Source organism: Lepidochelys olivacea (assembly GCF_965140295.1).
Source record: "Lepidochelys olivacea isolate rLepOli2 genome assembly, chromosome: 4".
NCBI lineage: Eukaryota > Metazoa > Chordata > Testudines > Cheloniidae > Lepidochelys > Lepidochelys olivacea.
Genome location: NC_140414.1, coordinates 62,730,438 through 62,742,613, shown reverse-complemented (window position 1 = coordinate 62,742,613; position 12,176 = coordinate 62,730,438). Strand labels below are relative to the sequence as shown.

Here is a 12,176-nt window from a genome sequence, read left to right as displayed (position 1 = left end):
GGTTAATAGGGAATTAATCTTTTGAATTTCACAGATCTTAAATATAAAGTGCAAATGCTAAGACTGGTTACTGAGACAGTAATCGTTACATAAAGATGCAGGAATCTTAATAAGCCTACTTTAGTCTTAAAAATGTTTAAATGCAGTGTGTTTTTTGTGAAACACCCTGCCTGTTCATGAATTAGGTAGAAATGACAATTATTCATTAATGATTAATGCACTCAAGTGAGAATCTCTGTCCAAGTATATTATCAAATCACTCTTAAAAGCCAGCATAGTTAGTTCATTATGTGGATAGCAACTTTTCATGTCTTACTGTGGTTTAGGTGACATTGAAGTAAATATTATGAATTCTGTCTTTATAATAAAATACACAATGTAGGCACCACCACCTGGGATTTATTTATTTAGGGGTGCTTATGGAGCAAGGTTTGTTACATACTCCAAGATACAAAACCACATTTTATTGCATTCTATCAAAGTGAGCTAAACAACTTAATATAATTGGTAGGAGTGATCTATTGTTTTTTTCCTCTGGCAAGAGTGTGACTAATAAGAATTTTGAGGGAAGTAGAATTTATTTATTCTATATACTCACACCTAAGCAAGCAAAATCTTAACATCCAAGTAACTCTTTAGTAATTTAATAGTTTTTTTTAACAATTAATGGTTGTAAAAATAAATAATTTCTGTCTAAGATCTCACTGTTTTCTGTTTGTGATATCAGTGGTGCCTTCATTCACACGGCTAATTGAGTGTGTTGCCATTCACATAGCTCTAGTAGAGGTGGTATCAGCACTTCCATTATAAACTCCTGCTTTCCATATTTGCAAGGACCATTGTGAAAATACTGAAAATAGAATTAGAGAAAGTGCATACTTCTATATACAGTACCATTTTGATACATTTCAAACCTCAACCCTTTCATTAGATTTTCTTTGTACAGCAATCTTCTAATTATCCCTCTGAGCCCTACTTTCTTCTTTTCCATTGTGTCATTTTGCGTTGTGTGTTTCATATATACAATAGACTTTATTCACAAGAAGGAGGAGCCATGACCCAGGGTGAGGCTTGTAACACAGGGAAGTCTAAACACAAGTAGAAACTAAATAAATCCAACTCAGGAAAAAATCAGGGTAAAAAAAAATGATACCCACTTACAAGAAAAAGCCTAGTAGCCTGAAAATGCACCTGGTGAGAAGCACTTCCCACATGATACATACAGTGTGGATTGTATTGAAAATTCAGTATTTTCAAGCCTCCCGGTGTTAGACATCATTTTGCGGAAAAGTGACTGAGCCCGCTAATAGCTACTTAGATTAGTTAGTTTGCATCCAGCTTTCTGAAAAGAACTGTGAACATTACACACTTTGCTTAACTCATGGCACATTCTATTCAGATTCTCATCCTGTGTTCATCTGTGTGGTATTTGAACGTTCTGCATTAACAAAGGGAGGGGCCCTCCATGTGGGCTATCTCCATGGCACTTCCCCTCCATCCCTACCCAGCCACCTCTCCACACTGTCCAGAGAGGGAGAGGTGATGTGGAAAAGGAAATGCCTAGTATTATTTCCCTCCTAGCCCCACAGAACTTAGCTGGAAAAGTAATACAGTTCCAAGTTGTATTATATTTTCTCTCTCTCACACACACACACTCTCTCGCTCTCTCTCTCTTTCCCCCTTCCCCCCACAAAGTGAGTGAAAACAGTTCCAAGTTGTATTATTTTCTCTTTCTCTCTCACACACACACTCTCTCTCCTCCATCCAACGAAGTGAGTGAAAATTCTGATTTAGTAATATTTTACACCCCCTTGGCATAAGTGATTAAACAAGAGAAAATAAGATTCAGACCACTGATCTAAAACCTGTCAAATAGGCTAAAATCAGCCCAGTGTAAATAGGTAAAATCTGTTGAAGAAATCAGGGCTCTGCAAATTACATGCGCAATCTTAAATCTTTCCACTTGTGTATATGCATGCTATAGAGTCTTTAATTGCATGATCATGTACTCGCTCACATTATATAATATAATACACCTTTTTTTCTTACTAACTTGTTGGTAAGAATATAAATAAGTCGTGCAAGATGCTCAAAAATTATGTAGGGCTCTGCAGGATTATTCCCTCATGTTGTTTTACTGGGGTCTGCATGGCTTAAGTAGATATATACAGTAATGAAAATGTGTGTATGAACATATATATAATTTAAACAATATGTTATGGTATTTGAGAACATTTCTGATCATGTAATTAAAGTCTGTATCATAATGCAAGCACATATGGGAGTAGAATTAAGTCGTGCATAACTTTTAGTCATTTGTAACTTTAAAGTTGCTCTAACAGGTTTTTTTAAGTAGAAAATTCTGTAGCTTTTAGTCAATGGAGCAGCACATGAAGACAGGTGAATGTACAAAGCTAGATGTGCCTGGCCATGGGGAACAATGATTTAATGAACTGCAGTGGGAAAATGTGCTAAGATTCAGGTCTCTTGTTTGCTGGCAAACACAAGGTGCCCAAATCTATTCTGTGATTTTGTCCACACCATTCTGACTTTGACAAGTGATGTCAGTTAGTCCAAGGCAGAAATGATAGATGACTTAACATACTGTAAAAAGAAAAGGAGTACTAGTGGCACCGTAGAGACTAGTCCTCCTTTTCTTTTTGTGAATACAGACTAACACGGCTGCTACTCTGAAACTTAACATACTGTAAGACTTTAGGAGATAGTTAGACAGTTGCTATTTTTGAAATGCCTGTTCTTTTTCTAATATTACTACTAGAACCCAGTATTTGTTTGTAAGAAGAAGGGCATGCACAATTTAATAAATTGTATCTTTAGCTTTCTGGTTGCCCTCCAGCCCATCTCTTCTATAGCAAAGAGAAATTGCAGTTCGTGATTTTCTGTCATAGAATTGCAAAAGACAGAGAAAAATATCCCATTTTAAAATGTCTGAAGGACAGAGCTAAATACATTACAAGAAGGGGACCACAGCATTCATATACGCAGGTATAGACCAGAATGAAGAATCTAATCTGCAATGAAGAAAAATCTGTGTGAAAAAGGAAGTTTAAGAGATAGTCAGACTAGTGTCGTCAGCGCTTTGAGATGTACTATATTTTTTTATTGCCAAAATAATAAAGACAGCTTTCTGCCTTTTGGCATCCCAGCCTAAATTGCTCTTCTTTTAAATGTTCAAGGGGGCCATGTTATATTGGGATTTCAAAATGGAAGCCACTCTTTGAGGAATCTATGCTAAGGTTATCTCCATGCTTGCCCTCACTGGTCAGAGTTGGCTGAAGTATTGTGATCAAGATGAAATACAAGTTGTAAGATGCAACGTTTACCTAGATAACCATGTGGAAAACTACAGTTGCAGTTTTATAGAAAATACACCTTTGCCCTTAATCAGTTTAGGGCTATTCTGAAATTTTCATGTATAAAACTCTCAATCCATTCCCCACCCCCGGAGCATGGCATTAGTTGTGAAATATATTTATCTAATGAAAGGTGTAACCCATCAAAATGGGAAGGCAGTTACGAATGATTCTGTGATAAGATTGGAAAAATAAATATTTATTTCTCTGAATTCTGCCTTTGCAGTAGTGAGCTGGATGAAGTAAACTGATGGCCAGTGACATGGATAAAAGTAGATGCATTTAAATGTTATAGCTTTATCAGTTAGCACATGCATATGAATACTGCAGACCCTGCGTCAGTACAGTAATATGCACAGGGCCTGAGCGTTCACTCCTTATCAGGCAAAACTTATCAATTTCAATTGGAGTTCTGGATTGGGCCCCCTGCGTAGCTCAGTAAAATTAACTAGATAATTGATGTACTGAATCTCTGATCACCTGGAAAGTAAGATGCAAAAAATATGGGTAGATTTTCCTGAAAATTTTCCTTGGGGCTGAGGAAGAGAGCAGAGGGCTTGATTTTCATAGACACTGAACATCCAAAACTTGAATGCAGGTTAATGGGCCCGTAGTGAAATCAAAGAAAAGTGCAGCTACTCAGAACGTCTGCAAGTCAAACTTATGGTATCTTGGTTTCACTCCATTCCCCATTTGCTGATTTTGACTGCATGGGTGAAGCAGTTCTGATTATCTATTTTTTTCCTGAAAAGGAGTTCTCAGTAGAGCTGATGTTTCTTGGTACTATTCCAAGGTACTGTTGTTGTCTACTTGTGGGCACAATTCATTTAAAACATTTTTTAATAATCCTGTGTGCTTTTTTGCATTTCAGCTTGTTAGTGACTTGTTAGAATTCTGTTTCTACACCTTCCGAGAGTCTCAGGCACTGAAAGTGGAGTTTCCGGCCATGCTGGTGGAAATCATCAGTGACCAGTTACCAAAGGTGGAGTCTGGAAATGCCAAGCCCCTGTACTTTCACAGGAAGTGATGGAAAATGTCTTAATAGAAGAACTTTGCCTTAAGTTTCCTTGTGTTATTCCACACCCATGAAGGACCCAAGAAACCACATTTTAAACGTGCTATTTACACTTGTTCAGCAGCCTCTGACTAGTCTCAAATCATGTGAAGGGTTTGGAAAACAGTTGATCTGGATTTGGCAAGACCTAGATGTTTGAAAATTACCCCCTTACTCCAAACACTTAGAAAATGTTCCTGTTCCTCTGGATGAAAAGCCATATCTAGTCAATAACTCTTTGATTTTGATATTTTAACAGATGGGAGTTTTAAATATGCCATGTAGTTTCTGGTATTGTTTGCTTGTTTTAAAAGGGTTCAAGGACTAATACAAACTTTTTAAAGCTTACCCCTTGGTTTGCACATAAAACGTAAAGTCAATATGGGGCATTAATATTCCTTTCTTGTAAAAATATATACAAAACCCCCCTAAAGTGTAAAGTAATAACAGAACATTTGGTGTGGAATACTCGTTATCCTCACCTGCGGCATTTGTTATCCTATGTTATCCATCATAGGTGATACACACTGTGTTAAGTGTCCATTTACTATTTAATTAAAAAGGATAAGATGTTAAAACAAATGCCTCAGTTTCAGTTTATAGTATCTATTGTGCTGGCTTTACAAATAATTTTTCGCAGTCTTTTGCTGTACTGTACATTGCTGTATGTATAAATTGTGAAGGACCTGAAATAAGGTGTAAGGAGCTTTTGTAAATGAGAAAAAAATCTTTAATGGTTACTAGGATGAATGGGAAAGTATTTTTGAAAGAATTCTATTTTGCTGGAGACTATTTAAGTACTATCTTTGTCTAAACAAACAAGGTAATTTTTTTTGTAAAGTGAAATGTTCTGCATGCATAATGAACCGTTTACAGTGTATTTAAGAAAGGGAAAGCTGTGCCTTTTTTTAGCATCATATCTAATTTACCATTTTACACGATCTGTTGTAAATAACCACACAACCTTTTTCAGTTGTATTTAAGCCTACTTTTCGGTACATTTTTCTCCGTTTTTGTCAACTGCTTGCAAGTATATGTGACTTCAGCTCATTTTAGGAATACTGCTTCATATTTCTGTAGGAAACTACACTATGTTGTGTTTGCAGCTTTATGGTGGTTTCATTTAACAAGACATTACAGTCTCTCAAAAGCTTTTGCCAGCTTTATGATGTGGTGAGTTTCTGCCCTCTACTCCAGATTCCTCAAGGAGATAAAAGCAAATCATAGGATGTTAAATGATTTTTTTTTTCTTTTTCAAAATTAAAGTTTTCCAAATTCTTTGTTATTCCTTTTCATTTTGAATGCACGTAACCTTAAAGGTCCAGTTGTCACCTCTGATTTAGGAGAGTGAATTCCAATAATGGTTAAGGGAACATACAGATCATTACAGTAAGTATACTGTATATATTTTGATTGGGAAGGATGAATGTACGGTGCTGGCAGATTATCTTGGTGGGGTTTTTAGTTATAAATTCAAAACATTAATGTAAAAATGTAAGCAGACCTACATCTAAACAGATACTTTCACTGTGAACATTTCTATCTTAGTTATCAATTTTTGTCTCAAAACCATGTCCTCTGGTGTAAGGAAGGCTATGAAGATGCACCTTTCATGGGGTGACTTTCACAATTTGTAAATAAATACAAAATTCTGGAGTAGAATAGAGACAAGATGAACTTTTCTGAACATCACTGTTACTATTATATATACACTAATTTGAATAGAATAATTTTTCAGAGAGTCATGATTCCTAAATTGTCTGTCTGGGCAACAGTGACATTTTTGAGCTACAGCTGTCCCTTGACCAGTCAGAATGTAGCATTCTTATAAATGGTGATCTAATAAACTCACCCACTCTTTCTAATTCAAAACTCCGAGGTGTGCTTCTGGCACATGCAACATAGAGTCAACACTGCTTGTCTTTTTAAATGACACCTGCCTTATGCAATGGGTAATCTGTAGAGGCTGTATTCAGAGAGGGGGATCTTATATATAAATGTATACATACATATATTATTTGCAATTTTGGAAGTCTAATTCATAGACTTAAATACAATCAACTGACCTGCACAGCAATATGAAAGCCACATGTCCAACGTGATAAATACACAGCATGCAGAATGGTTGTTTACAGTAATGACATGGTCAGATATCCTTTACTTTTTTTCTCTCTAAATACTGATAATGGAATTTCAAAATAGCCAGGTTTGGGGTGAATACAGTCTGCAGCAGCTTTTTATATTAACAAAGTTACTAGCTCCTTTTCTATCTCTAAGTAACTTTGCTTGGTTAAAATAGCAAAGCCATATTCTAAACTTCACCGTTAAATGCCTGTCCCAATACAAATTGTTGTCTGTTTGCTCTTTTTTTGTACCTTATTGCTTTTAATCTTGGTTTGGTACAATTCATAATTCACAGAAACTTCATATAATTACAAACACACTAAATTAGTTTTAAAAAGCAATTTATATCTTTATGCAAAAACGTATGTCTGTCTTTGCAAACAACTGTAAGAAGATTACAATAAATCCTTTACTTTAATCACCTGTTGTTTATGAAACCATTCATTGATTTTTTTTGCTAGAAATCATTCAATAGATATAATTGGATACAGATGTTTTAAGAGACAGTACTCTCTTCTCCAGAATACTTATGCAGAATAGCCATCTCACATTAACTAACCAAATCTACAGCAAAAAATATAAAATACTGTTTTAGCTACAACAAAGAAATGAAAGTATTTTGAACTTGTTTAGAATGAAATAGGCATTTGTCTCCTGCAAAATATAAGACAAACTCAGTGAAATTTCAAAATGTCTGTTTTAAAAGTGGGCTTATGCTGATTGCATTAAATAATGTTGTTGCAAGGAAAGAATGGGGATAGACCGCAAGAACATTGCATACACATTATAAAATGTAAAATAGTTTTAATGTACTGCAGCAGGTATTTCAGGAATACTAGATCACATTGTGCAAATGTTCAGTTGCACAAAATAAAATAGAAAGGCTCAAGTTTGCAATATCAAATTCTTATTAAAAAGATACTTTACAATCAAGCTAATTCATAGGGTGGTGTTTTCACTGACTTGTATAAACGTGTATGAATTTAAAACAATCTACAATTAATGCACTTTTAATTGTTAAAGATTTGACTTTCTTTTTGTAGAGCAATGTTTTCAGCTGGAGGTCAATGACTTGATAAAATAGACAGCAGTTCTGAGGTCAGTGGAATGTTTAAGAATTCTTGGAGTTTAAATAGATTTTTGGATGAAAAATAAAAGCAGTCAGCACTCTGGTGTAAACAGTAAAATCTATGCATAATGATGCATTTATAATTAGGGGTTTGCTTCTGTATGGTTAAAGCTTTTTAAATAAATAGAAAATATTGTTTGGTCTTTGTTAATGTCTGCAAGTACACTTTTTTAATATAAATTGTACAAATATACATGGATTAAAATGGTTTGCAAGTATTCCTTGCGCTTTAATCTTCACTAGTGGATGGTGCATTGATTTCCTTGGAAACAAGCCTGTGTTTACTTCCAAACAATCTATTTAGACAACATGAAATTAATTGCAGTGTTACATAATTGTTGTCATTCTTCATGCACATTGAAATCTATTTTTACAAGCCTCTTTATAATGGTGGGTTGTGGTGGCGCTAACATCCACACACTGCCTGTTGAGAGGGCAGGTGCTCAAGGAGCGTGGCAGGTCCCACCTTGGGAGCTTGCTTAAGCAAGTTGGGCAACTGTGTTTTCCAGGAGAGCTGGCATGAGACTGACACGGAAGGTGAAGCACGTCTCACACAAAAGAAACGCGAGTGACAGACAAAATGATGAACTACGAAAAGGTTTAGCACAATAAAAGCTGGAGTTAGGCTCTTACCTGTATCTTCACTTGGAATATACTCTCCTACAATGGCTACTTATTATTGTCCACATAATTAGAATTTTCCCCAGTGCACGATTGATTGCACAAGTTCAGAATGCTAGGAGCGTGCGCTCTAATCCTCTGAATTTCAGGCAAGAGCAGCAACAATCACGTTGCACCAGAATGTTTTGGTGCCAAGAAATCTTAATCCTACCCTACATCTTCGAAACTCGTTCAGCAGCAAAGAATAACAGTGACCTCACAAGTGGTAAGGCAAAATAACACGCCCCTTCCCAAAATGCTTGAGTGGTGCAACAGTCAATTGTGTTGATCTGTGAAGGTTGTGTGTTTTGGAGTACCAGTTTGATGAAGTTGGGGTACATGTTGGTTATTGGCAGTGCTTAATTTGTAACTGATGCGGCAAGCCTAGAGGTGCTGGAGCTCAGCGCTGGTTTTGGGTGTCTGTTTGAGATGGAAGTAAAAGCTTTATGGAGTGTTTTGGGGCATTGTGGCCAATACAACTGTGGAAAAGAAATGTACAATTCTCTTCCCTTAATTTCCATTCTTTTAAAGTTTTGGGTAGATGGGAAGTGTCCTACCTCTACTTTTAAACTGCCACTAAAGGCAAATTTTGTTTGCTAATATCAACAAGGGTGACTCAGTGCTGAACATATATAGACCAGGACGACCTGCATTCAGCCCTGTTTCAGAAAACCATGTCAAGCCCCATTTAGTGTGGTTTATTATAGGGAACATAGGTAAGTTAGTCCTGCACTGCTACAGCTGCAGCCTTGCTGTTTAATTAGACAAGGCAGCTGAGACTGGGACAGCAGGCACTGGGGGAGATGGGGTGGGAAACCAAAGAGAGAGTGTGTGTGAGAGTTAAGGGGGCCTGAATTATCTGCATGGTGCAATTGTGGAGACCCCCATGCTGAAGTAAAGAGCAATGTACCAGCATGGAAGGGCAGGACTTGTCTCCACAGTAACTCCTCACTTAAAGTCATCCTGATTAACGTTGTTTCGTTGCTGATCAGTTAGGGAACATGCTCGTTTAAATTGTGCAATGCTCCCTTACAACATTGTTTGACAGCCATCTGCTTTGTCCACTGCTTGCAGGAAAAGCAACCCATTGCAGCTAGCTGGTGGGGGCGTGGAACCAGCAGCCCCCCTATCAGCTCCCTTAAGTTCCCTGTGCAGCAACAGCCCAGCAGGCTATCAATTGCCAGCAGTTCAGCTGTCCCTCCCCCGATTGCCATGTGCTGCTCCCCAGAGCCTTGTGTTTGCTGTGCAGGGGAGGGGGAAAGAAGGGGGCTAATGTCAGGGTGTCCCACTCCCCCCTACGCTTTCCCCCCACTTACCCCTTCCATATAGAGCAGGGTGGGAACAGGACGGAGAGAGCTTGCTGGCCACAGCTGCTGTCTCAACTTTCTGATCTTTTTAAAGGCAATGTACTTAGAATGGTGTCAGCATACTTAAAGGGGCAATGCACATCTCTCTCTGTCTGCTGTCTCCCCTCCCTCCATTTGTGCTGCCTTGTAGAGTGTGAGGCTACATTAACAACAGCCGAGTGCTAGTTCATCATTTAGCAGTAAGGCATTCCCTGGGAAATATCCCACCCTCTGACTCCACAATCACCATTGCTGTGTACAGTATTAAATTGTTTGTTTAAAACTTGTACTCTGTGTGTGTGCGTGTATATATATATATATATATATATATATATATATATTTTGGTCTAGTGAAAAAAATTTCCCTGGAACTGAAACACCGCCCCCCAATTTACATTAATTCTTATGGGGAAATTGGATTCGCTTAACGTTGTAGTTATGTTCCTGAAAAATGTGACGTTAAGCAAGGATTTACTGTAACTAAACCAGCAGTCATTCCCCCCTTTAGTTATTTTGGTGCTCGTCTGTGTGGGGTTACTTAATCCAAAAGAAGAATGCCCTACTTCAAGATTACATGAGTAAGACTGGATTTATTATGTTAAAACAGATCACACATTGTGTCCACACACACACTTGCACTGAAGTAACTGAATATGTGAATTAAAACCAATTTGATTATTTCAGTTCTAGTTACGTAGCCAAGTTCTGAAAGCTCTGCAGCGAGTCCTCTGCTGTATGTGAGCAAGAATGCGCCTGGAAGGGGGAGACGGGAAACCTGCCATGAAGAGCATTAAGACGAATGATTTTCTCAGGCCTCTGTGTAGAGTTAAGCACAGAGGATTCTACTGAGCCTGAACTTCTAGAGCCAAGGCAGAATAATGGAGCAAGAGCCTGCCAGCACGGGAGGGGAGATGAACTTTGCCTAATTACTGTCATTACTGAAGGTTCTGCTGATCAAAGAGGTCCTAGCTCCTGCATTCATTGTTTGGCCTAGGGTCCAGGCACTTACACTTGTTGTTGAGGACAAAAAGACAGTCTGAGCAGAGCACTGAGCAGAGCACTTTATGTCTCTGGAGACATAAAGCTAATTCCATCTTTTCTACCTGATTCACTGTCCTAGAGGACAACACTGGTCTGAGAGGGTCCCAAAGTAAAAGAAACAAGGTTAGTGTGTGTGTGAGAGAACTTTCACCCACCTGCCAGGCGAGGAGGATAGACTAACTAGGACTCCAACAGGAGCACAACCAGTACCCATGCTACAACACTAGACCACCACTGTGCGGAACCAGCTGCCGAGAACCCAGCAGTGTTCTGCTAAAGAGAAGTGAAAACGGCTGCAGTGCTGAAAACCTGAGAAGATAGGCCTTCGTTCAGCTACGAAGAGGGGCGGGGAACAAAGGGGCAGTCAGGCTATTTCTTATGGCCACGGGAAGGAGGAGCAGACAGCAGCAAGCCCGGAATCAGGCTGCAATGGCTGACACAGAGTTGAAATAAAGCAGTGTGGAACCCAAACCCCACACCACAATTAAATCTATGAGACTAGAATCAAATCTCTTAGGAGAAGGGAGTAAAAGGCCTCAGAGGCAGTGTTGTTAGCTTGCCCAATGGGGGAAGGCTCCCTTGAACACTTTATCTTTCAGTGGGGATCAGCACAATTAGCATAGACTACCCTGAAAAGTGCTCTCCTTCTGGCACTGGCAATTGTGCAGGATAACCACCGAAAAGCTAAATAGTGGCACACTCATAGATGACTCTCCCTATTCTTGTCACTGGAGTCAACATTGTCATTAAGCAGGTCTTGGAGGGAAAGGAGGAATTGGATTCTGAGAGCTAGACCCCAAGCTTCCAGGAAAAGAGGCTTTTTTTATTATTATATGCTTGGAAGAAGTCTTTCCTTATGTATCTTTTAACTTTCACAATTCTTTGTCTCTTCGATGCATGATGTCCTAACACTGATTGTCTGAAATACTGCACAAGATTAGGGTGACCAGACAGCAACTGTGAAAAATTGGGACAGGGATGGGGGTAATAGAACCTATATAAGAAAAAGACTCCAAAATCTGGACTGTCCCTATAAAATCAGGACATCTGGTCACCCTACACAAGATGGATGGAGAGAGGGAACACCACAGACAGCGGGGCTACCGCTCTCTTACCAAGAGCTACCAATACTTCATAGGCTTCTCTCAGCAAGAATCAGAGTGTAAGCCAAGGTGGAAGACCCTTCCCACCAGTGCCAGAATTACCAGAGCTGAATTCTTAAAAGTAGTAGGCGGTGTGTTTAACTCAGCCCAGTTCAAGCCCAGCTTACTCATACCTTGCTTTTACAAAAGCCACAATGAATTAGGAATGAAATTAGCATTACCTCTCCTACCAGGAACTAATACGCTTAACAGGGTCCTTGTCCTCTTCTTAGGGTTGCTTGGAACTGGCATAGATTTACATGAGCTACCAGAGGCAAAAGAACCTGAAATAAGAGGAAGCTCAGA

General features: G+C 38.6%; 1 protein-coding gene across 4 annotated transcripts in view; it reads left to right on the top strand.

Moving 5' to 3' along the window:
• NR3C2 (nuclear receptor subfamily 3 group C member 2) overlaps positions 1-7,828 on the top strand; it is a 275,839-nt gene extending 268,011 nt beyond the window's left edge. For all 4 annotated transcript variants that reach the window (XM_084626273.1, XM_084626274.1, XM_084626271.1 and 1 more), the window contains exon 9: positions 4,246-7,828. In XM_084626273.1, coding sequence (XP_084482399.1) covers positions 4,246-4,401 — 156 coding nt within the window. In that variant the 3' untranslated portion in view covers positions 4,402-7,828. The remainder of the gene's footprint in view (positions 1-4,245) is intronic.
• The last annotated feature ends 4,348 nt before the right edge of the window (positions 7,829-12,176 follow it).